The 27,311-nt window shown below is 41.7% G+C and overlaps 1 protein-coding gene across 2 annotated transcripts in view; it reads right to left on the bottom strand.

The window, feature by feature from the left end:
* LOC145350030 (calcitonin gene-related peptide type 1 receptor-like) overlaps positions 1-27,311 on the bottom strand; it is an 83,805-nt gene that overhangs the window by 8,686 nt on the left and 47,808 nt on the right. For both annotated transcript variants that reach the window (XM_080198846.1, XM_080198848.1), the window contains exons 2-9: positions 20,490-20,582; positions 19,322-19,472; positions 14,669-14,785; positions 9,738-9,850; positions 9,533-9,624; positions 6,459-6,585; positions 1,715-1,868; positions 153-213 (exon numbers count right to left, since the gene is read on the bottom strand). In XM_080198846.1, coding sequence (XP_080054972.1) covers positions 153-213; positions 1,715-1,868; positions 6,459-6,585; positions 9,533-9,624; positions 9,738-9,850; positions 14,669-14,785; positions 19,322-19,472; positions 20,490-20,549 — 875 coding nt within the window. In that variant the 5' untranslated portion in view covers positions 20,550-20,582. The remainder of the gene's footprint in view (positions 1-152; positions 214-1,714; positions 1,869-6,458; positions 6,586-9,532; positions 9,625-9,737; positions 9,851-14,668; positions 14,786-19,321; positions 19,473-20,489; positions 20,583-27,311) is intronic.

Raw genomic sequence — 27,311 nt, 5'->3', positions numbered from 1 at the left:
TAGAAAAGACAATATTTAGGAGGTAAATTCACTGTTTCTTTAAAGAATAATAATGTGCAGTAATTTTGCTGAAATATATATACTTTATTTATATAATATATGAAAAGAGAGAAGGGGAGAGAAAGAGAGGTTCATACAAATAAACCACTTACTTATCATTGTAATATAAGCTTCTGGCTATTGCATGTATTACGGCAGGAATAAGTGGGAATCCTGTAAAATAAAACATTAATTAGGATAAGTGGTCATTGCTTCCCACATTGTTGATATTTGGCTGAACCCAAATTGTTTTTGCTAATACTGTTCTGTGCAAGTTGTAGTTGGCAGACAGTTGTTTCCTATGCGTAATGTAAAGTTAATAGAGCACTGTCCAACTCATTAACCTTCAGAAATGCCGCTGGATACAATGACAGAGTTCCCATAGAAACGGCTCATGGCCCATTTCCTCGAATGTAGAATGGACATCAATGAGAAAAGTGAACATTTGCTTAAATAGGCTTTGCTGTCTTGTTCCTCAGAATCTTAATCAGCTTTGATTCCAGGTACAACTGACAAACACAGGTGTGGTGGCAACTGATCAATGGTGATACCATAGCAAGTACTAAGTGGATTTATGCCTATCAGAGAAGAGGCAGTATTGGTCAGCAAATGATGGATAATGACATATTGCCCAATTCCTGTCATTTCTAAGCCCTCCAGCCCTAACAAACACCAGCCTGTCTCAGGCATTAGGTCCTTTAAAATGCTAATCCAGATCCTAGGATGTACATTAGGCCCTCTTTGTCACTTCACTATAACATTGGACCGAACATGTGCCCAACATTAGGTGGCAATCCAACCAAAGTGGGGCTGCTCTCTGCCCCTCATACCAGGTGAGATTCTCTGGTATGCACTAGTCCAATCAATCTGAGCGCTGCCACTGTGGGTTCCACCAACAGTCTCTGTCCTTTCCTCCACCTCCAAAAACTCCCACCCTAACGGCAATTCCTCTCATGAACCAACTTCTTCCAGCAAGGGGGCTGACTCATCCGCCCAATATTGTGAAAGCTGAAAGCTGAAGGGTTCCTCTGGGATACCTGTTTTCCAGCCACTGCTGACTAACAAGGCCTGGCCCATGGACTGGGCTTCCTGTCGGGAATGTGGGGCATCTGGCCAGGGCACTCTGTCAATCAAAATCCACCCAGGGTGAAAATTTCCCTTGCTGTGACTGCCTGGTAACTTTAACCAAACATTTTTAACTGATCCTTTGAACTAAGTCTGAACGATTTGGCAGCCAGATAAAATAATGAATTAATAAGTTGAGACAATCAGGTAAGCACTCCCTACTGTTGAAAGCTTGAAATTTTCTGCTATTTATCTTCATTGTTTTTTCTCTAGGATAATCTCCACTCCTTCGCATACATAGAAATGAGGGTGCCTTCAACCAAAACATAAATTTTGAAATATCACTTTCCCTTGCTTACGATCTTAATTTATGCTTCGCAATTTGGTTATCATTAGCATTAAGTGAGTTGCTATCTAATTTCAATTCAACATGATCATTCTCAGAATGGCAGAATTTGTCTTAATACTACTGATACTCAACCAAAATTTGCAAACACATTCCACAAACATTCCTGCAATGCAAAAATGAATTGCCACATTTGAAATATTATACGGGGCCAACACTGAATGAGTCACTTCAACACAGTGCTGTGCTTCATAAAATACATACCCCACCCAAGAAGATAATACCACAGGAGGTGTTGTTTTTCAGCAAACACGGCAACAACAATCAGCGTATGAAGGTAAATGCCTTCGCACAACATCCAGAAGTAATTGCAGCCCATCAAGTACAAATGAAGAAACTGGGATACTTTACAGCTGATCTGCAAAAAAACACAGGATAAAACTTGCAGTGAGACTGTGCAGGGGTGCCTCAGAGTGCACAATATTGAGGCTTGGGCTGACAAGTGCAAAGTAACATTTGCATCACACAAATGTCAGGCAATGACCATCACCAATGAGAAACACTCTAACTACCACCCTTTGACATTTAATGATATTACCATCACTGAATCCCCCACTGTCAACATCCTTGGGGTTACCATTGACCAGAAAGTCAACTGAGCAGGTCAGATGCTAGGAATACTGTGGCAAGTAATCCATTTCCTGAGTTCCCAAAGGCTGCTCAGCATCTACAAAGTGCAATACAGGAGTGTGATGGAATACTCCCCGTTTGCCTGGATGAGCGCAGCTCTAACAACACTCAAGAAGCTTGAACCATCCAGGACAAAGCAGCCCGCTTGACTGGCACCACATCCACAAATATCCATTCCTTCCACCACTGATGCTCAGTAGCTGCAGTGTGTGCTATCTACAAGATGCACTGCCGAAATTCATCAAAGAGACTTAGGCAGCGCTGTCCAAACCCACAACCCCTTCCATCGAGAAGGACAAGGGAACATGGGAACACCACCACCTGCAAGTTCCCCTCTAAGCCACTCACCATCCTGACCTGGAAGAATATTACTGTTCCTTTGCAGTCGCTGGGTCAAAATCCTGGAATTCCTTCCCTAATGGATTGTGGGTCAACCCACAGCAGGTGGACTGCAGCAATTCAAGAAGGCAGCTCATCGCAACCTTCTCAAGGGCAACTAGGAATGGGCAATAAATGCTGGAAAGCCAGTGCTAGATCTGAAACGATGAGAACTTTGAGAACCAAGGTCAGGTTTCACTCTGGCACTAAATATAGGAGTTTGCAGTGTGTCATTTTATTCAGAGAAACTGCGAGGATAGGAACCATCCAGTGCTATTCAGGCAATAATTCTTTATTTATAATTAGTTAATGGAATGCAATGGGTCATAGTTAATTACATAGCGCCAAAATCAGAAAATGTTATGTAATTAACTGTGCAGCTCAATTAAATGAAGAGGACGACCTGAGCAAACAGCAAGTATCCCGCAGCTTCTCCACATTTCCCTGCAGCCTCGAAACACGTCAAAGCAATTCTTGATTAGGTTGGATGAAGTTAACCATGGATCATGGAAAAAATGGAAATATCATTTCCAGTAATGGCATTTATAAATGTGGCTTGTGCGCTCTTAAAAATAATGCTACACCAAAAATACACAGAATGTATTTATTTATATAATGAAGGGAAAGAAAAATATGTGGTATTTAAAGAACTACAAATAATATTTATTATAAATAGATCAAGCACCGTTATCAGTCCATGACCACATAAATAAGAAGAGTACCAATAACGACAGAAAACAGGCTTACGCCGAAGATGTAAAAGTTCATGTTTTCAAGAAATGATCTCTCCCCATGCACAACAGAACACTGCACAAAGCACATGGATTTTTTTTTCTGAAAGAGGAAATATTGTTTGAAGAATAACACTGAGAAAGCATTTTAAATCCAATGTTTCCATCAAAATCAGTCATTTCAGGACTGGATTTGAATTTATTGCCTTCCTATCTTTGTCCTGCATTGTGCCAAAATTGCAGATTCAATATTAACCCTTTAATAACATGTTACAAAACTGTTTGTGCTGGTTTTAGTGAAAGAAATTAGATACTCCCTTGGGTAAATCAGGCCTAGGTTTTCATGGTGTCATGGAAATTTATTTGAGAAACATTTGAAATGACTCAGATCAAATGAAGTGCAACCACCATCTCCGATAACTCCTATTTTCATTGGTGGGAGGAAGGGATCCGACCTGACTCCTATATATGGGAATCTCAAACTCAGCAAGGCCATTTTAACTGAGTTCAAACAGACCCCATGTTTTCTACATCAAGTGCCTTATGCTGCACTCGATGAGTTATTAATTTTTAGATAATCAAATTCTCAGGAAGTGCAGCTAAGGTCTGTAGACTGTAAAGCTGCGAAGTTACTTAAATAGTTTGCCCTTTGAAACTGAAAAATATGCCTTCTGTCTATGAGTTGTTAAAAAATCTTTGTAGCAATTTTAACAGCTGTTTGTTGACATAACCCTAAAAGCTATCATTAAAACTTGACTCGTTCTACAAACTATCATTATCGTAGTAGAGGTGGAGATGAGGGGGGGGGCTCTAAGTTCACAGTGTGATTGACAGCATGTTAAAGGAATATCTACCTTTTATGTGGGGTTATGAATATAGATTTTATAGGGGATTAGGCACTTCAGGGGAGTCAGATGTATCAGGGCATTGATGAATGACTTTTTTTTTGCTATAGCGAAGATATTAAGAACTTGGTTTCATTTCATCACAGAATGTCTCCTGAGGTCTACCCATACTGGGTGAGTTGGGATGGAGAATATAAGGGCATAGGGTGCTGTGTAGGAATTATGAGTTGGTATTAAATTGGCACTAAGATTATAAGAGACCTTGACACTGAGGGGTTATGGATTGGCATGAATTGGCATATATGGACATGTGGACTGGGTTGGCGAACATCTGAGGGGCTAGTGAAGGATAGCAGGCCTAATACTTAACAAATCAACTTGGACAAAGTTTCAAATAACTGATTTGTCCTTTTAACCTGTCTGCCCCCAAATGGCAGCCCTTATGCCCTCCTCTGATATGCAAGTGGAGGCACACTCCATCATGCACCTCCACCCCATACCCTGCCCCTCCATCCCCTCTCCTCTCCAACTCCCCTACCTCCCCCCCCCAACTCTCCTGCCACCTCCTCACCAGTCCCAATGTCACCACCGGGAATGAAGGTCCCACTACTGATGGCACCTTCACCAAGGCAGATGTGAGGAGTCAGGATATTGCCCTACTGTATGCATACATTTAGGAAGATCTGGCCCCGTTGACTCATTCAGACACAGTTTACAACCCGGAATAAAAAACAGTAAACTGAAATTTCTCAAGCCGTTGGTAGTGAGATAACTGGTGAAACAACCACAGGGAAGATAAGGAAAACTAATTTTACCATGTAAGTTGTTCTGTTCTGCTGCCTTGTAAGGGTGTTGGAAATAGGTTCAACATTACATAGAATTTTTCAATTCGGGCATTTAGCCCAACAGGTCTGTGCTGTTGTTTATGCTCTACAAGAGCCTTCTTCTACTTGCCGCAATTCTCCCAAAAGTGTTGAATTGGTGGGAGAACTAAATCCTGTTCTAAATCCTGACTGTTTTGTAGTTCAGCTTCTCACTTGAATCTGCGCACTCTGTGCAATGAATCTCATTAAATACCCAGGGTGTGGGGCCTACTCGCGCCGCTGGTGACAGTTCTGGAACTCTGCGCATACACAGTGGTCCCGATCTGTCAGTCTCCCTATTTGTTGACCAGCCCGGGACCCCGGCAGTGCTACTCCTCCAGTTGCCCCCCTTCCTCCCAGTCTGACTGTGGCACCCACAACAATTCCTGGGCCAGCCCTGACTAAACCACACCCCCCCCCCCGGAGCACCCCGATGTCCAGCCCACCCTCCCAGCAGTGGTGATCCTGCCCACTGTGCCACAAGTCCTCCTCACCTAGATTGCAATATTAGATTAATACACTGGAGATTTCGTTCAAATACAGGAATCAGGGAGCATTTTTGGCAATTCTACCACTGTTTATTCACTGTTGTGGGATCCAACAAATCAGGGGCATTTCCAGAAACATTGTTCATCAGAAAGTGGGAACTTGACACTCAAAAGGATTTTACTTCATATTCTTAAGATATCAACAGATTTTCGTATTTAATTTCTCAGTCAACTGTTTGTTAGCTATGTACCTACCCATTGAGAAGGAGAGGTGCCATCATCCAGCAAGAATGGGGAGCTGAGAGACTAACATGAGAAATGTCCCACTTACTGCTCCATTTCTGTGAGATTCGGACCCACACCATTTTGCAGCAGGATTGAAAATAGGTGAAATTGGGGTTCTATCCCAGTTTTAGAGCAATTTTCGGGAATGGAAGGGTGGAGTGCATTTTGATCTGGCTAACCAGCAGTAATCAAAGTGTTGAATGGTCCAACCAGCTGTCCCTCAAAGATGGCTGCAGGTTGATCAAAATTGGTACGGTATAACTGCTGAATCATTTTTTTATTGGTGTGGGAACCGACACTAATGCTTCTCCTGATCTCACAATAAACCTCCCCCGTGATGCATGATCCTCACAATCTTGCTCCAGAATCCCTTCTCTGCTGTTTAACTACCTGCAGTGGCTGGACTCCACAACAGAGCCACCGGGCCTCTGTTCCTCACAATCAGTGAGCAGATATAACCATCTGAGCAGCTCACCAGAGTCTGAAAGCGTGGCTTAGTCATGAAAACAGTACTGTCTGCCATCTGCCCAATGGCATCAATCTCATGGAAATGCATTCTTTAATCTTCCTCTGAGGCACCAATACTTTAACGAAAAGCTAAAGCAATTGAATGCTCTACGTGGTTGGCTTACAAGCACTTTGCAGTCTGTCTCCTTCACCCAGGTATGGAACTTATTTGTACACCAGGAGTAACTGTAATTCACAGCAATAGTCAAATGAATACTCACTGGATCACTTGCGACAAGTTTCTGATTTTTTGCCACACCTATTAGCCAGATGATGGTGATGATGGAGTTACAAATAAATGAGAAGAATAGATTTTTATGAAGCGTTATCCTCTGGCAACTTAAACTCCTATAAAAGAACAAAAAGGAAATAAATTACTTCCCTCGATGATAAAGAAATCATTTCAAATAATGCTGTTGTGCTATGAGTGCTAGCAATAAAACAAAATTGTTCATTTTGCACTCAGGCTAACAGCGGCCTACATATACCTGACAGCCCTGATGATTCTATCTAAGCTTATTTTCCATCAAAAGGACTTATCTATACTTCTCAGTTCTGTTAAGAACACCACATCCTTGCCTCTGAATGCATTTCCTGTGTAGTATTTCCTCATGTTCAATCCATTGGTGAGCTGCCTCAGTAATGTGTTTGATCCAAAGCTAAGGGACGTACTATGGGCAATTCTCTGACTTTGACACGCCTGGAATAGATTACGCTGATTCCAGAGAATAGCATGCACCCAAGCGCCAAACGGTTTGTGATTCTCCTGGACCCTTTCTAAGATTCTCCTGGTCCCTTCACCATCTGTAAATGAGAACTCATTTGTAATCTCACATCTATGACCTGTTCCACACAAAATGAAGATCCCCTATCACTCCTCTCTTGATTAGTTCCTTGACCATGGACTGAATGCAAAATCTATGTCCTCATGTGTCGCTGACCATGTTTTGACCTACCTCAAACACTATCTTGTGGTTTTTACCCTTGTGGCACTCCACTAAATATGCATAAAAGAGAGTTTAAGGACTGAACCAAAATTAATGGTAAAATAATTATGTCAAGCCCTATCAGCCAGACTCACTGGTTCCTCTTGTCGAGGGTTAAGCTTGCTTAATGGTTATAAGAGGGTCAGCTAGGACTAGAGTAAAATGTGCTAAGATCACAATTTGCAATAACGGGAGTCTGCAAAAAAGAGCAGAATATTTATATTGCTGAGATAGTGTTTCTTTCCTTCAATGCTAGGGGCCACAATGGAATCTAAGTCATCATCTGAAAATATCTTTTTTTTCAACTCAGCAGACAACAGAAAACAAATCAGTTTCATAAGTCTGTCAGAATTTTACAAATTATTTTCTGCTCCACTTCCTCTGAAAATCGAGTTGAAGGAAATGGTGTCTCCAGATAAATCTAAGATAAACAACATCATTGTTTTCAATGGGAGTGAATGGTAACTTCTGACCCTTAATTGAGATGTGATTATTAAAAAAATAAATGTGGGTCTTGGCCTGTCATCTTTTCCCATCTATATATTTCTTTTTAATTTAGTGACAAGTGCAAATTCCAGCACTCGTCACTGCCCATTCTTAATGATATGTATGTAAACTCAGCAAGATAGTTTATATTTTAGTGTCTAGCACCCTTTCTTCTGCAGGACTAACTGGAATACTGGGCGGATTTATTAGCTCCATTAGAGGTGGATTGAGAGGCAAGTAGAGAGCATAACTTCCTGCCCTGACCTACCATAATTTTACATGTATTGGGGCAGGGGTGGGGTGGGGCGGTAGTTGTCTTGTGGCTGACCCACTTGTGGGCCAACTTAGGCCCCTAAGTGACCAATTAATGCCCATTTGAGGCAACTTCTGATCCCACCATAATTTTTCCCAAGGCAGGTGGAGTCCTGACCCAAGTTTGAAGCCTGACCCAAGCCTGTATCGTCTACCCCCAACATCCGCCCCCCCCCACCCTCCCATTGCCTCCCACTTCAGGGTCTCCTAGTTTGGTTCCACTGAAAGCACCCCAGCTTAGTTCTCCATCTAGCTCCAGTGACATCTCCATTAGGGAGATGAGCACCACTCGTTGTGGCTACTCTACTGCTCAAGGTGGTGGACCAGAGAATTGCTAGCCATTTGAAGGGTCAGCAGCTCTCCAAGGCAGGATTTTCTCAGCAGATGGAGGCAGGACTCTTGCCCTGAGCCAATTAATGGCCCTGCAAACGTTAAGTGATCTGCTCACTGTTGTCAAGTTTTATTAAACAGTTTGTGTCTTATTTAATGATTGCTGCTAATTTAAGTTGTTCTATCACACTTCTGGCTCTTTACAGGCCTCATATAGGAATGTGGATTCCTTATAGATCTGAAGCAACATTTCTGAATCCTTACAAATTTTAACAGCAGGCCATTTTGTAGGGACATGAAAGGACAAACTGGCATTTTTTATGTGCAGTACCGTTAATTATTGTTCACTTTGTTGTACAAATGATTTTTTAAAACTTTTGTATCTGTATTACACATATTGCTACTTAAATAATTGCAAAATAAAACAATGGCATACATTGTTACACTTCATGCTACAGAGAAAAGTTAACTGTATTTTTGAATAGTACCAACATTACACTAGATGACCCTCTGCTTTATCGATTTATATGGAATGCTTGGAAATATAAACAAATTCTGTCATTTGTATACATTATATTATTGTGTGTTCTGACTTCAACCTTAATTAGCATCTATATAAGGCAAATTTGTAATAACATGAAGCAGTAAGCACTCAGTAGAGTGCATGCCTCTATGTTAACTGAAATATACAAATTAGTTCTTTCTTCGAGATTTTCTCTGCCTGATAGGTTTTCTGTAACTATAAAACTGAAATACAGCAATCTTTTTCAGACCTTCCATCTCATTGAGGAGGCTTCAGGCCAATCCACATCTAACAACCTGCTCTGAAAGCTCTGCTTACATTTTGACAGCAATGAATAAATACCACTACAGCAACTGAAATAATCCCTAACATTCCAAAACAAAAAACAACACCCTAATCATTCCAAATAAAACACATAACATTCTAACAAAAAAAGTCAATTTTCTCAACTTCCCAATACTAACAGATCCTTTTAAAAAAAAGCCAGGATCCAGATTTGTAACTTTGCCAATTAATTCTTCTTTGGGCCTTAATTCTGTGTACCAAGATTTGTTAAAATTGCCCATTCTTTTTTTGAAATATATTGTTTACAAACAAGCTAACAAATGGGTGAAAACCTTGCCTCTACTGGGGCAGGTAATGATTGTTCAATACTTACTTGAAATAAAAGAATATGCCAAGAGAAATCAGCAATGAAGCCACTGACAATCCATGCCCAATCACTGCCAAGTAAAATAGGTTCAACGCTGTCTGTTTTAGGGGGAAAACAGGAATTTGAAATGATTGATTGTTAACTAGGAAGAAGATTGGCTGATATGTATTTTGTAGTTACACTGTTAATAAATTGTAATCATAAATTATACCTTTAACTTTTCCCTTGTATATGCATTACAATAAGTGTAGTTTGTCCATGTCCTGTTACTCATTGGGTGGCGAAACCAATTTCCACTTTCATCGCATATCTTCATAGCTTTTTCTATTTTAAAAAAAGACAGAATAAATACCTTTCAACAAAGTAGGAAAGGTCATACATAACAAAACCTTTTGCAGGACCACATTGAGCATAAAAATACTTTTACCAGGATGGAGAGCTGGGATCTAATCTTAATCAACATGCAAGCCTGCAGCATGAGGGACTGTTTACAGCTAAAATGAGGATGCACAGTTTGCTAAAATCAACTTGTAAAAATAGGTCACATCCACATTTTTTCTCCCCAGATGCAGGATACTCCCACCCACACAGAGGGACCTACATTAATCATTCAACAATGGCCCCAAAACACGTGCCTTGGCATGTGTCACAGCCTAGTCACAAAAAGTGAAAGTGAACAGATCATAATCTAAATGGCTATAATTGTCCCAATTTCCAACTATTACTAAATAATGTTGCAGTGGTTGCATTTATATAGCACCTTCTCATGTTGAAGCACATCAAAGCACTTCACTAAATGATCTACATTTAAATGTAGTGACTTTTGCTAAGTTGGAAATCTGTTGTTATAGACATATTCAAATAACCAATTTTTTTTGTGTGCGTTTTGATTTTACAATTTATTCCAAGTGTCAGTTCTACTCAACTGTTCCACTCTTTAAAAAAATCTTTTTACTTGTATTTTAAAATCAGGAGCCCAAAAGTTGAATTTCCAGTAAGAATGATTTCTTGTTGGCCAGTTGAAGTTGACTGTGAACAGTGGGGGCATCAATAACACAGCTCCATTATAAAAAAAAACACAAATATGAGCAAACTAACATTATTCCTGTATAAATTTGTTTTCAGGCTCAACTGATACTCTTATATAAATCAGGGATAGTATGGCCATTCAGTAACCTGTCTGCCCTAGACTACTTTAAGTTCATGTCTTATTAACTGATAATTCTGAGTTGTATTATTACCTCTTTTAGACTTATCAAATGTTCCTAGTTAGAAATAAAATCATTAGTCTTAAATTACAGATGTGTTAAAGTAATTCAAACTTGACTTTCAATTGTCATCATGTTATATTTTCTGCCACAGTGCAACTTTTGTTGTAATATTAAAAGAACTGTACAATAATCAAGGTGAGTACACTCATAACTAGCAACAGAGGTTTAAATAAATGAACTATGATTGAATCATAGAACCCTACAGTGCAGAAACTGGCCCTACGAGTCCGCACCGACCACAATCCCACCCAGGCCCTATCCCCGTATCCCTACACATTTACCCGCTAATCCCTCTAACCTACACATCCAAGGACACTAACGTGCAATTTTAGCATGACCAATCAACCTAACCTGCACATCTTTGGACTGTGGGAGGAAACCAGAGCACCCAGAGGAAACCCACACAGACACAAGGAGAATGTGCAAACTCCACACAGACAGTGATCAGAGCCGGGAATCGAACCCAGGTCCCTGGAGCTGTGAAGCAGCAATGCTAACCACTGTGTTACCATACCACCCATGCCTGGATGGTTCTCTTCTTCTGGATAAGTCTTTGAAAATCTAACACTGAATGTATGTGAAACTTGCATAAAACACACATCATAATTATTTATTTAACTTGAATTCGATGTTAATCATAGATTCTATCTGAATTTCTAAATACACTCAAGGAAAGAGTCATCAATGTCAAATGGTCTTTGTTTCCATCTTCCCATATTTGTTTTATTTCCTAATGGTATTTAATCAATGAAAAAGTTTTGGCTCTTTGACCTTCCTACAGCAAGCAGCATTTGTGGTTCTAATTAATATTTATGGAGTTCCAACTTCTCAACAGTTAACTAAGATATGAAGGATAGGAGGGATTTTCTGGCCTCCCCGCAGTGTGTTTCTCATGGCAAGAAGTGGCATACCGTTTGCTGGTGATGGGATATTCTGATCCTGCCACTGTCAGTAGGATTTCTCATTGACTGCATCCCCGTGCTGCTGGTGAGCACAAACTATCAGCGAGACCAATCAATCCCATCAGTGTGAACAGTCAGAAAAGTCCAGCCTTAGAAATTGTGCCCTGGTACACTTTGTATAGTTTTTTTTTGAATAACTTTCAAACGTACAATATATTTCATTTCCCTTTTTGGAGGTGAGTGAGCCAGGGCTATGCTCCGTAGAGTTTAATAAAAATGAGATCTAGCTCAATGAAATGCAAAAAAATTCTTAAGTGGCTTGAAAGTGTAGATGCTGAGAAAATATTTCCGCTGTTTGAGGAACATAGCACCAGGAACATAGGATTTAGATGCGGAGTAAGCCACTCAAGCCCTCAAACCTGCTTCGCCATTCAATAAGATCACAGCTGATCTGCTTGCATCTTCAATCCCACGTTTCCGCTTACCGATAACCTTTCACTCTCTTGTTAATCAACTAAGAGAAATAATTTCAGAATAAGGGTTTGGCTATTTAGGACTGAGACAAAAACTAATTTCTTCTTTAAAAAGGGCTGTGAATCTATGGAATTTGTTGAACCCAGAAAGCTCTGAATTCCCAGTCACATAAGTTTATACTTAAACATGTTAACAGAACTTTGGCTACTATGGAAATCAAGGAATAATGGTGGTAGTTAGACAAATGGAAGTCAAACATCATCTCATTGAATTAAATAACAAGTGTGGATGGCTAATCCTGTTCCTCTTTATCTCCTTACGAGCATGAATTGGAATTGTGTTGAGAATTCTTAAATGTTACTTCACGTAACGTTATTAGAGTATACTTGGCAAGTAACAATAAGGTGGCAATGCACCAGTTTTACAATTATAGGTTCGACTTCAGTCAGCTACGATTTTAAGTATCCAGAACAACATTTGTCAGCAAATAACTATTTATGACTGAAATGTTCAGGATATTAGATCACTTCCTCTGCTGCATGCTTCTTTGCTCCTCTAGTTTCAATGTGATGTGCAAGAATTACATTGTAATTGACCATGGCGGCATGACCTTGGATGCAAATCAAAACTTGTAAATCATTCTGGCCCACTTTAGAGGTATTTACTTACAGGAAAAGTCTATTTAATTACAGATATTTTAGGTGAAATAAGGGTAAAGAGCAACAACTTGTATTTCTATTAAAACACTTGACATACTAAAAGTATCTTAAGGCACTTCACAGGAACAGCACCAATCAAAGTTTGGCATCAAGTCACATAAAAGTGTTCGAATAACATTATCAGAAGCTTGGCCAGAGGGGTCAAAATGTTGTTGTAATGTATTGCCTTTAAGGGATAGCAGTACACCAAAACTCTGCTATAGTGTCTTTTGATATTTCGGCACTTATGGCTCAATTGACTGCTCACTTGTTTCTGAGTTACAAGGCTCCAGATTCAAGTTCCGTTCTAGTGCTTGAACACAATAATCTACACTGATGCTGCAGTACTGAGGGAGTGCTGCATTGTCAGCGAACACAATAATCTACACTGATGCTGCAGTACTGAGGGAGTGCTGCATTGTCAGCGAACACAATAATCTACACTGATGCTGCAGTACTGAGGGAGTGCTGCATTGTCAGCGAACACAATAATCTACACTGATGCTGCAGTACTGAGGGAGTGCTGCATTGTCAGCGAACACAATAATCTACACTGATGCTGCAGTACTGAGGGAGTGCTGCATTGTCAGCGAAATTGCCGGAATCCTCCCACCTTGCCTGCAGCTGGGATTCTCCAGTCCCGATGCAGTGAATGGCGTTTTGGCTGAGCACCTAATTCTCCCTTCTCACTGGCAGCCAGGGTTGAACATACGACAGCAAAGAATTTTAGCCACCATCTTTCAAATATGTCATTCACCTGGTTCATTAATGTCCTTTAGAGAGGAAGCTGTCCTTACCTGGTCTGGCCTACATGCGACTCCAGAGCCACAGCAATGTGGTTAACTCTCAACTGCCCTCTGAAATGGCCTAGCAAGCCACTCAGTTCAAGGGCAACTACGGATGGGCAATAAAATACTGGCCAGCCAATGACACCTGTGTCCCATAAATAAAAAAAAAGTTAAAAAAGGGGCCCATCAAGCTGCTTAGGTGGCGCTATCTTGAAAAAAATGCAGGGAGTTATCTCAGGTTCCAATTCCTATTTTCAATCAACATCCCAAAATCAGATAATCTGGTCATTATCATGATGCTGCTACTGAGAGATTCCTGTGCATAAATTAGCTGTCATTTTTCCTACATTATTATAGTGACTACACTTCAGAAAGTATCGAATTCGCTGTAAAGCACTTTAACATGTCTGGCAGTGGTGAAAAGTGTGACATAAATGCAAGCCTGGATAGCACAGCGGCACAGTGGTAAGCACTGCTCCTTTACAGTACCAGAGACCCTGGTTCGATCCCTGGCTTGGGTCATTGTCTGTGTGGAGTTTGCACATTCTCCCCGCGTCTGAGTGGGTTTCCCTCCGGGTGCTCAGGTTTCCTCCCACAGTCCAAAAATATGCAAGTTAGGTTGATTGGCCATGCTAAATTGCCCCTTAGTGTCTAGGGGCTAGCTAGGGTAAATGCATGGGGTTGTAGGGATAGGGTGAAATGGTGGTCAATGCAAATTCGATGGGCTGAATGGTCTCCGTCTGCACTTCCAAGTTGAGCCAACTGGATTCCTCAACATGATTTGGTCTTTTCCATGATGCACCCAATAATTTAAAAATACTTCAATGAGTGCAAATATATCGCAGCACCAAATTTCTAGGGATAAGTTTGTAAGGGAAATATAAGGTGCAGCTGTTGCGAACACCAGCAAAGACAAGCATAGGTGAGGATCTTTGAACCGGACGATGGCTTGAAGTTTCGAGTCAGGATTACTGCAGCTAGGAAAGATAAAGCAATATATTGCCCATACCTGATGGATCAAAGTCTTGGAAATAGTCTGGGCAATGCTGGATGGCCACAGTCCCTGGAGGAGTATCTTCCCAGCATAGCCACCCATCCCAAGTACTGTCACAGTTGTTGCTTGTCTCTGAGAAAAGAAAGGAATGTTTAAAATGCTGTAAGAAATATGGTAATCAACTGAGATTATTTCCTGCCATTTTTCCCAAATTTAGTATCGTGACAAATATAATTTCATTCTCTTTTTTTTATAAAGCGCATTATCTTTATGACTATGAGTTTGGTTAACCTTAGTTAGTTTATACAGAATCAATATTTACATCATGGGAACATGTCACTCGACCAGTCTGTGTTGAGGCTTCTGTTCAGCATGAGCTTCCTCCCACCTTACTTTCCCCCAAAATTTCTAAGTGTCCTAACGGTGATAAAAATGGGGTGAACCACACTGCTCCCTCAGGCGCACTCTGCATCATCGTCTTTCAACACTCAATTATTTCTTTGGAGAGTCGGGAACTTAGTGCTGGTAGTGGGGCTGTGAGGCCTAAACACGCCGGTGAAACCAGCTTCAGACTGCTCGGCCATTTCACAAGAGCGCCCTAATCTCATGGTGCACTGGGAGACTTCCTCCCATTCCACACATCAGTACCCATTTCATCAGCAACCTTTTCTCCCCCCAGCCCTGACACAGGTCATCTGCATCTGGGCATCATGGCCCTCCCAATGGGTCCCCTGGCTGACCCCCAACATGCCAGCCCCCCGCCATGACTCCCTTTGCGATTTACTTCTGCATGACCCCCTACATAGCCCTGCTGCATACCCCCATCATTGCCTCACCCAGGCCCCACCCTCCTGGCACTGTCTTAGAACACCAGCAGTGCCTGATCTCCACTGCCGGGGTGCCTGACATCAACTTTTAGGGTGTCTGGTGGGCACTAGCAGGGGGAACTTTTCGGTGTGCACTATTCAGCTGTGCCCTTGACTAGCCACTTTAATGGCCTCCAAGCCTCCCTCTGGCGTGACCAGCTTGCCAGTGGTGATTCGACATGACGTATCACCGGAGAGGTGGGAAGTTTCCTGCATGGGAGAAGCATGAGCTTGCCAATGATATTGAAATCCAGTCAATTTCATGCTAATGCATCTCGAGCCCTTTCTGGGTGCAAAACGCTTTGCGTCACTCGGAAACGGCTGGGAAGATTGGAAACCATTTTGCGCTGGGCGTGAATTGGATTTTAAGCGTCGCATGCTAGTTTCGCGGCACACTGTGCTGCTTGTCTGCACTGAGATGGTAAAATCGAGTCCCATATAAATATATTGGACCAGATTCTCCAACCTCATCTGCAGCTAGGATTCTCCAATCCCACCGCAGTGAATGGAAAGTGCAAAATTCTCTGTTCTTGCCAGCAGCAAGAAGTCTCAAACCTGCTGGACTTTAACCTGGTGTTGTGAGACTTCTTACTGTGTTTACCCCAGTCCAACGCCAGCATCTCCACATCATGACTTGCCAGCAGTGGCAGTGGGGCATGAATGGCCAGAGAATTCGGGCCACCATTCTATTCTTTTCTCCCTCATATTATGACCTAAATTTCTCTTAAGAAAGACAAGGCCAAATTATTGTGAGCTCTGGTATCCGTGTGGGAACTCCTGGAATTTGATGTGTGGGTACCGATGTGTGGGAAGTGATGTCGGCGTACATCACTTTGAAAAGTCATAGTGAGAAAATGATTTGGTTTTCCTCAAGTGTTTTACTTCCCCAATCAAAAGCCTGATCAAAACCCCTCATGAGAGTAAATAAAGAGAAACCCAACAGGAAGATCAGCAACCAGAAAGTACAGGTTTAAGATGATTGTCAAAATTGGTAGATGGGAAACAAGCAGAATTTTTTTTTACCACGCGACTTTAAAGAGTAATGGAAGAAAATTTAACAGTAAGAAAAATTTGAAAAGGGAAAATAATGTAGGCACAATGGAAAAGGAAGGGAAGTGGGATGATTTGGATAGCTCTATGAAACACCTGGCATAACTACAATGGGCCAAATTATGTCCTACTGTATAATTCCATAATTTGAACATTTCTTTCACAAATTTGAGAATTATCTAACTTTCCATTACTTCATCACACCACATTATGTTTATCCAAAGGCATGTCTTTGCTATTATCCTAGCTGTCACTAGCAACTGTAAATAGCAAACTTTATCATCATTGTCCTGCCAATTGCAGCAATGCTGAGGTGATTTTACTTTTGTACATAAACTAATTTTCCAAATATGTTTCAGGTTTCGAACGAGTTATGGACAGGATCCGGTCTTCTGCTGTTGAACCAAAACACCCTTTGGCTAAATATGTAGACAAGAGACCCAGCAAAATTTCAGACCAACATATAGCCAAGCACAACAGCAAAGAACACAAAGAAGATGCCATTCATAGCATATGTATTCCCTGTGGATTCCTTAATGATAACCAAGATCATTAATGCCAATAAAACACTAAGAAAAGACAATGGATTAAAATGTAAATTGCCTAAACAATAAAATAAGAAATATTTAAGTATTATTTAATATTATACAGAATAAATGGCACTTGTCCTTTAAAACAAAACATTTTTCTGAGTTCTGATGAAGGGTTCATACCCAAAACATAATAGCATATCTTTACATATGTGAACTGATCTATTCTGCATTTCCAGCAAATTCTGTTTTGTTTCTGATTTCTGACATTTGCAGTTTTTTCTCCCCCTATTGTGGGAACATAGGAACAGAGAGAGGCAGCTTAGCCCACTCCATTATTCAATCAGATCTTATTGAGCGGTTCCACTTAGCTCCGATTCCCTTGATACCTTTATCTGACAAGACGCTCCAATATTCCCAGGATCCAGGGTGGGAGAATTCCACCACCCATCTTCTTGTTTATTTTGTTATTCTCAAGTATGATGATGCAATCTGGCTCAGCAGAAGATGTAGCTTTAGAGATTGTAGTTCTTATTTTGTTACAGCTGAAAAGTTAAATTAATATTTTGGAGTAATTTTAATGTTTAAAAATGGGCTCTGTTTAAAAAATGAATCATTGCTGGGATTTGGAACTCAGTATTAATGCACTTACTGCTTATCACTCATCATTAAAACATTCGTGGTGAATGTCTTTGTGAACTCCTGCAGCCACTGTGGCATGGTGGCATAGTGGTTGGGGTGGCACAGTGGCATAGTGGTTAGCACTGTTGCTTCACAGCGCCAGGGACCCAGATTCAATCCCTGGCTTGTGTCACTGTCTGTACAGAGTTTGCACATTCTCCCCATGTCTGCATGGGTTTCCTTTGGGTACTCCGGTTTCCTCCTACAGACGAAAGATGTGCAGGTTAGCTTGATTGGCCAGAGTAAATTGACCTTAGTGTCAGAGGGAGTTAGCAGGGTAAATGTGTGGGGTTATGGGAATAGGGCCTGGGTGAGATTGTGGTCAGTGTGGATTTGATGGGCTGAATGGCCTCCTTCTGTACTGTAGGGATTCTATGAAAGACATGCCCACACTGCTATGAGGCAGGGTGGTTCCAAGTCAATGAAGGAACAGCAATCACTGTCCAGGGCAGGATGGTGTGTGAGTGTAGGGCCGGGAGCAAGATGCTTTTGCAGGTGATAGTATGCCCCTGTGCCTATACAACCTTTGCCATTTTAGATAGTAGCGGTTGGGAGCAGCTGGTGAAGAAATGAGTAACAAATATAAGTTACTGGTCACTGTAACTTCAACAGAAGCACAGTGGCAATCTCCATTCTGTGGGTAAACATGATCTCTGACATACTTTGGTTGAATCGGCCTCAGTGAAAGGGAAACATCTCCCAGGAAGCGCCTGGCTAGTCTTTCCAAGAACCGTGTCAGAGTTCCAGTCATCCTGACGACTCCAGCATGACTTCAGTCAAAACAGATTTCACATTTAGGCTAACAATCTGTTCGAGGGGGGGGAAATCACCCTTTAATCCACCACTACACAGCACCCTTCCACACAAGCACACACTTTCTGCGGCCTTTGAATGCAACAGTAGCCAGAATTGAGAGACGCATGAGAAAGCATTGCTCTAACAAGAGTTTCCAGTTTGAAACCAATAGCTGTGCTGTGCTGTCAGTCTCTGATCAGGGCAATCAGAGGTCTGTGGAAGCTTGGGCAGCACTCCATTCAATGGCATCCTCATGCCAGTTGGAAGTTTTAATGACTCCTTGCTAAAAATAAAAATGAAGGTTAAAAGGTTTTCTTTCCTCCAATGATAACTGCACAAGCCACTGCTGCAAAGCCTAAACTATGTGAGACTACCTCCCTAAACTGGCCTCCCACCTGTTCCCTATATCTGACTTGGGCAGCACCACTGAGGAGTTACATAACGGAACAGAAAGCACTCCATATTGATGCTAATTGTACAGCAGGTTTGACCTGCCACATTAATATTTCCTCCTCAACTATGCCTCATCCTGTAAATGTTGAACGCAACACCAACTGATCAGTTTAAATTGCAGTCACCTCCCTTTAAGTTATCACCAAAAAAATGGATTGCTTTAGCAATGTAAAATCGAGCAGTGTCAATTTGAGCAATGAATTCGATTGAATGTGTTGCTGGTGGTGAGACAGAATAGAAAAGCCATTGCAAACACATTAGCATTGTGTGCAAAACAGTCACTGTTACTTTACCATTTTGTTTGAGCACAGAAGCCTTCATAATCTTCTGGTAACACTCATACTGCGCAGTCATTATTTGTTGCCTGGTGAAGCCAAGGATATGGGACAGTTCCACCGGTGAACTCCCTGTATTGTTCTCGGTCATCATGGCCAATGCAAACTGCTGCAAGACAAATATGTTGTTCGAGACATTAATGTATACAGACTTGAGGAGGTAAACTGTGTGGCCATCAAGCTGTCATGCATCTCTTTGTCAGCAACATTTAAATTATGCTTGATCATTCACATTGTTTGGAGAAGCATTTCTGTAACTGCCAAGAAATCAGCTTATTGGCTTGTCCTTTCAGATACCAAACTGTCACCCCTCATCACTATCTCCTTCACCTCCCCAACCGTGCCAAATTCCTCCCTGCCATCAGTGTTGCTGGCATTTAGAGATTACTGTGCAAAAGTGAGGAAATTCTACATATCATACCTTTAAGTTTAAGTTTATTTATTAGTGTCACAAGTAGGCTTACACTAACACTGCAATGAAGTTACTGTGAAAATCCCCTAGTCACCACACTCCAGCACCTGTCCGGGTACACTGAGGGAGAATTTAGCGTGGCAAATGCATCTAACCAGTGGATCCTTCGGACTGTGGGTGGAAACCAGAGTACCTGGAGGAAACCCACGTAGACACGGGGAGAATGTGCAAAGTCCACTCAGACAGTGGCCCAAGCCAGGAATCAAACTCGGGTTCCTGATGCTGTGAGGCAGCAGTGCTAACCACTGTGCCACTCTGCCAGTTTACAGCTTCAGATATGCACTGACATAAACATAGCCATTAAAACTGAATTACTGGCTGACTTTTCCTGATGAAGTACATATGTAGTTATGTGTTTATTTTAACAAAAGTGCTGATGTTTGCAGACAGCTTAGGCAATGTCCTTAATGGAGTTCTGGGGTCCTTTGTATGTTATCAAAATAAAACTGGCACATAAACAGTGAATGCCATTAATACAAGCAATGTGTCCCATCATTATAACTCATGCAAATCTGCCTTATCTTTGACATAAAAATTACTGTCCATATTCAAATGTTGCACAGCACAGTAGAATTAATGAAGATCAAATGAGAAAGGCAAAATAGGTTTTACTATATCTGCAAATGGGGTTATCTGCAGGAACAAAGACCCTACCTGTGAAATGGCAAGGATGAACAAAAAGTGAAACATCTGATTCCTTTGCATTGATGACATTGTCCTAGATGGATCACTATTGAATACGACAGCCTGTAAAAGTGATAAAAAAAAGCATGAGTGACAAACAGCAACTGGGACACATTAAAATAACACTCATCTCAGAATAGCGATTGTACGCTTTTCCCGCTTGATATCAGATATCATAGGGATTCTACATTTTCCTGTTTAATATCATATATCATAGGGATTCTGCATCTTGCCTGTTGAATATCATATATCACAGGAATACTACATTGTTCCTGCCATGATACGCATGCAAGCACCATGAGGTCCGAAATGCAGTTTGAACTTTTGAAAGTACCTTAATAACCCAGATCTCTTTTTAATTTAGGTAATGTTAAACTTGCTACAATTTGCTTATTTAAGTATCCATTTGTACGAACGTAAACTGCTTAAAAAGTGACAGTATAACTCAATGTTGGATCCCGATCTGGCCCCAGACAGGAACTAGTCTCACACCACCTGGTTTTGTCATTTTCTGCCCTGTGGCAGAATCAATCTAAAGTTGTTCCCTTGGATCGCTAGATATTTTTAAAATTCATTCATAATTTTCAAATTTTCAAGAAACAAGGCATTCACATCGCTACAAAATTTGAAGCTTGTACAGTCAGGCATATAAGGATCCAACAGGTGAAAGCTATATCAACACTTAACGTCTGGCAGGAACCCATACGCAATTATTGTTCTTGTGTTGATATAAATACACTCACAGAGAATCCTAGTACAGCAGCAGGGCATGCCATACATTCTCATGGTAGATTACTGTCAAATATAGTTAGTTTGGAAATAACTTTTCTCTATAGCTTGGGCAGTACAGTGAAATAGTACAGATTCAGCCCATGATATCTGCAGGAACAAAGTTAATCTGGTAATCTAATACTGGTAGCACATACATCTGTTTTTGTCTTTTGTGAAGTTAAATCCCAAATACTCAGACATTAAACTTAATGTTCACATAAGACCAAGCTAGTAATATGTACAGAAGTTTGCCAGAGTTCCTTTGTTTCTTAGCAGCAAAAAAACAAACACTTTAATTTAAGTTACATGCTAAATACATACACACATGCAAGCTGCTTACCAAAAAACATTTTGCAAATCTAAAGCAGAAAATTTGAAACATTTGTAACTATTTGTGCTTACTTCACACAGGTTCCTAAATTAGCCTCTATTTTTACAAATACCTTGTGAAGCACAGGGAATTAATAGCATGTTTTTAGATAGAACCATCATTATAAAAGTGTCCTTTAAAAAATGTACTTTGTAATGTATGAGCCATGCATCAAGAGACAATTTTTTTCCCAAGCAAGTCTGCTGTAAATAAAATGATGCTCTTCATAAGACTTCCTAGAAATGCCTAGTCCTTCTCTGCCTTGTTGCATTTGTAGCATTCCTGCTTCTGAATTAGAAGTTTGTAGGTTCAAGTTCATTCTCTTCCGCCATTCCAGGATCTGAGCACATAATGCATTGTCGACCATAGGATATTTTGGGATGTTTACTACTTTGAAGAAGTTGTTTCTTTACTATCATTGATAAATTCCAATTTAGATTTCTTTTTAAGTGCAGCATTGCCATGAATTTGTGCACACTGTTCTGCCAGATGATGCTGGCACCTCAAACTGTCCTTAAGCCACAAGTAGCATGAAGAAGAAGTTTCCAATAAAAATTTTGCATTCAGAAGCTTGAGAAATTGTTTGTTCGTGAATCTAAAGTCTGAATTCCAGTTCTTTATTAGGTGTGAGCGTTGGCTCTGGTTTGCAATATTATTCCAACTAGGGTAAATTTCCATGATGCCATGCCTCCACTAGGGATGCCATGCTCCAAGGAATGCCGGGTCAGAGATAGGGGAATGATCCTGCAGCCCTTATTTTTAGCTGATCACCCCCAGTCTCTCCAGGAATCATAAGCATAAAATTCACACTAATTACTACCCCGGGCGCAAGTGTCCAGGGGACATGGACATTAAAGTGACCAGGCCACTTCAAAAGTTTCACAATACACAGACAAAAATGAAGATTTGGAACAGAAAGTGGCCTGAGATCACCATGCCAAGAGTGATCTCCACTTTTCCCAGGGCAAGAAGGGGCACCCACGAGAACATATCCCAGGGGAGAATCCTGAGATCCAGCCCTTTCCACAGCTCGAGCCATTCAACCCCCATGTCCCTTGGGGGACTCTCCCTCAACAGCTTGGCAGCAGCAGAGGGGCAAAGGGGCAAAAAACTACCTCGTTGCCTCCCTTTGGAGTCCAAGATGCCAGGTCCAAGCTCATCAGGACCTGCACAAAATCCTGCCTGGTGGACTTCCTGCTGAGTGGAGTGGGTATATCACAGGAGAGCTTTGAATCGGCCTTCCAGCTCAATAATGACATCTAAAAGACCATTATGATTATTTATCAGGTTCCTTCCTACTCTGGTCAGCAACCAGATCAAGGCTGGCACAATGGGCAGGGAGACTCACAATGGCCAGGGTCTGCTCAATTCAACGGCCCATCATCATTCCCACCAGGACTATTGGCCTTTGAGAATCCTCTGATCCCATTTTAGAAAAAGACTATTTAATGATCTTTAAAACTCAGTCAGATGTCACACATTGTACTATTCCAATGGATACTAAAAATAATAAATATTGACAAAACACCTTTGACATTGTAAAACATTCCAAGGCCATTTACCCTGGGTGGCATGGTAGCACAGTGGTTAGCACTGCTGCTTCACAGCTCCAGGGACCTGGATTCGATTCCTGACTTAGGTCACTGTCTGTGTGAAGTTTGCACATTCTCCTCATGTCTGCACGGGTTTCCTCCAGGTGCTCTGGTTTCTTCCCACAGTCCAAAGATGTGCTGGTTAGGTTGATTGGCCATGCTAAAAAAATTGCCCTTCAGTGTCCTGAGATGTGTAGGTTAGAGGGATTAGTGGGTAAATACGTAGGGATATGGGAGTAGGGCCTGGTTGGGATTGTGGTTGGTGCAGACTCACTGGGCTGAATGGCCTCCTTCTGCACTGTTGGGTTTCTATGACTTCTACGATTTACAGAAGTGCTAGCATATAAAGTCTGAGACCAAACCAAAGAGAAGATATTAAAATAGAAGATCAAAACTTTGGAGTGAAATTTTCCCAAAGAAATTCCAAATGTCAAATCCATGTAAAAACTGGAGTAAATCCCGTTGGCTTTTTCAGCAGCAGTTTCAAAACGATTCTCCCACACTTTGTGCACTGCAGAGTGCCCTCACGTGAATCCCGTTAAAAATCCAGGAGCGAGGCCTATTCCCACTGGAGAAGCCGGCAGCATGCGCTGAGCAGGCCACTGCAAGTGCGGCAATCCGTTAACACAAAGATTGGCACATGCACAGTAGCCCCGCACAGCCAGTCTCCTGATCACTGGCCAGCTCAATCACTGGTCAGCACTGCAACCCCGCATCACTAACCCTCCGGCTCCCCCGATTGCTGTTCTCCCAGATGTCTACGGGCCGACCCCAACTGCCCCCCTAGTCCGCCTCAATTCCCCTCCACCCCAAGAGTCCCGATCTCCCCCATGGCAGCCCTGAGCACCCCCCCAGGCTGTCGTACTCCAACACCCACACCCCCTCCCTCAAATGGCCAGCCCAATCATTTGCCTCTCTTCCTGTGTCACTGCTAAGTGCAGAGTGGCAGCGGGACATCCCACCCCCATCTCACCCGCAGACCCCACCATATTTGACCCCACCCTCTCTGGTGCCACCCCCTCTGGCCCCACCCCTTGGCATTGCCTGATGCCTGGTGGGCTGTGCCAAAATGCTCCCTGGGCATTGCCACTTTGTCCCTTAGGCAGTGCCAGCCTGGCAATGCTCAGGGTGCACCCCTCTTACTCCAATATCCTGAGGGGCCTCCATGTCCCCCTTCATTACAGCAGGATTGGGCCACCAGCTCCCCACAAGTGGGGAGCAATTATCAATCCTGCTGGAGTGAAATACTCCTGGCAGGGTTCGGAGGAAGAATTTAGTGGGCCCAAAGGCTTCAGTCCCGAGCTGGCGAATGACATATAAATTTGAATTTGAAGAATTTATACAGCCATGTGCCAATTTCTGGCATGGAGCTGATGGCATCGGATATCCAGTGGTCAGATTCTTGCAGAGGACATGATACCTGGTGGGAAGTCCACTAAACAGCCTCCGCTTGGGTCTCCCAGCTCACTGTGCTAATTGCCCCTATGATTTTTCACTCCGAGCTCAATAAGAACTCTTGCTCCTAAGCGTAGGTCTTTGGATCAATTATTATCTTGCAAATATATCTTGTAAATTCTGTTACCCTCAGAGCTCACAAGTTACATTTGACTGGTTAAATATTTTGGAATTTATTTGATTGTTTATAGTTTTGCTTTCAAATGCACGTCTAATTATCCAGTCTTTTACAATCTCACATTTGGCAACATACACAAATGGCTTTGGAATAATAATTATTTCCCAGTCTTATCTGGAAACTTGTTTGTCAGGCTTTAAACCACCTACTGCTTCATGCAAACAACACGGAGGCTTTTGCAGTCTCCACATCGCATTAATATTTTCTTCACGTGTTCAAAGACAGATTAAATACTTCTGCACCTACAAGTGAAGTCCAACTTTGAATTCACAAGAATGTTTTGTATCTCCCGGACTGTCATTCATCGGTGGGAGTCAGTTGTATCTGTGCAATGGTTTAGTGAATAGTTGAAATCTTCAGACCAGGTAGTCTCAGATTCAATCTCTCATTTGTGCTGAGTTAGTGAATCTTGGTTAATATCATTGAGACTTGCTGTCCCTAGGAACAAGCACGGTCATGAAAAACAAAGCTGCAACAGTAATTAACAGAGCAGGAGGTTGGAACACTGCCAAGTGCAGTGCAGGGTGTGGAAAAATCTTATTTAATATCTCCACCTTGTCATTCTGACACTCATAGTGGCACAAGTGTAGCTGGCACCTTTAGTGGTATGTCAGCAGATTGCCCATGCAGCCAACTGTTCACAAAAGCAAGGGTAATGCACAAAAAGGGAAGATTGAGAGGAAAATGGTACACTTCCTCAATGGGGTTTAGTGTATCCTCTAAAAGCTGTCAGTGTAATGAAGGAAAATTTCATACTCAGAATAAGTTGTGCACTAAGTTTGTTCCAATATTTATGAGGAAAGAATAGTTTACTAGAAATTAGCTTAACTTACTTTTCAATGTGAAGAGTTATAACGTCATAATAAAAGCACAAGGAATAAGAACAGGTAGGCTATTTGGCTCCTCAAGCCTGCTCCATCATTCAATAAAATCATGGCTGATCTGATTGTGGCTTTAAATTCTCTTTTCTGCCTACCTCTTCCATAACCCTTGACTCCCTTGTGGCAAAATCTGTCCAACTCAACCTTGAGCACATTCAATGGTCCAGCCTCCACTGTGCTCTGGAATAGCAAAGTCCAAAGATTAACAACCCTCTGAGAGAAGAAGATCCCCGTCATCTCTGTCTTAAATTGGAGACCCCTTATTTTTAAACTGTCTCCCCTAGTTTCAAATACTTCCACAAGGGGTAACATCCTCCTAGCATCTATCCTGTGAGGTTCGCTCAGAATCGTATGTTGTTCAATCAGATCACCTCTCATTCTTTTAAACTACAGTGAATTTCCTGATCACAATTCCTTCATTCTAGGAATCAACCTTATGAATGTTGCCTGCAATATTTCGAGTGCAAATATATCCTTCCTTAGGTAAGGCGACCAAAATTGTACATAGTACTCTAGATGCAGTTGCAGCAAGACTTCCCTACTTTTATACTCCCTCTCTTACAATGAAAGCAATTCTATTTGCCTTCCTAATTACGTACTGTATCTGATGATTCATGTATAAGGATACCCAGGTCCCTCCGCACCATAACATTCTGTAGTCTCTCTCCATTTAAATAATCTGCTTTCCTATTCTTCCTCCCAATGTGGACAACCTCAGATTTTTCACATTATAATCTCGCTTCAAATGTTTGCCCTCTCACATAAACATCTCTAACACTTTACAGACTCTTTGGATCCTTCCAACAACTTACTCTCCAACCTTTCAGAGGGCAGCACCGTGGCACAATTTTAAGCACTGCTGTCTCACAGCAAAGGGATCGACACTTATTTTAGCTACTGTTTTCTTTTTATGTACTTGTAATAGCCTCACTCGTTTTCTCTCATACTCCAATTTCTCCCTTTTTTTGTCATCCTTTGCTGGTTTCTAGAACTTTACAATCTTCTGGCCTATCACCTGTCTTTGCAGCATTATCCTGCTCATTTTGGGTGTGGTTCAATCTCCAGGTCCCTGACTTTTGTCGGGGACAAAATGTCAGTTTTCTTGGCTGAGGGTTAAGCTTGTTTGTACGTTCTATTTAGATTAACTTTGAATTTTTACCATTGTCAGCACCAATCACATTAAATTAGAAGGATGTTATATGAAGTAATAGAAATTATTAGGTGTCAATTGATTTTATTAAGAAAATAATCTAGGAAGAGGAGCTTGGGCTGAAATTTTCCAGGCTCATTCCCCACCCCCCCCAAACACCCCCAACACGGCAAGTTTTCCCATAGCACAAGTGGCTCGCCATTGGCTGCTGGCGGGATCTTCCTGCGCCATCAAAGTCCAAGGCGGTTTGCATGGCTCACCCATTCCACTGCCAGGGAACCCAGATTGGGAGGATTGACTTCATTGCGACTGAAATATCCCACTGGCGGGAAGGGCTGGAAAAATCCCGCAATTGGTAAATAGGAATTGTTCCTTTATGATAACCGATTGAAAAA

Source organism: Carcharhinus amblyrhynchos, chromosome 11, assembly GCF_965287045.1.
Source record: "Carcharhinus amblyrhynchos chromosome 11, sCarAmb.v2.hapA, whole genome shotgun sequence".
Classification (NCBI taxonomy): Eukaryota; Metazoa; Chordata; class Chondrichthyes; order Carcharhiniformes; family Carcharhinidae; genus Carcharhinus; species Carcharhinus amblyrhynchos.
This window is presented reverse-complemented; position numbering and strand designations above follow the sequence as displayed.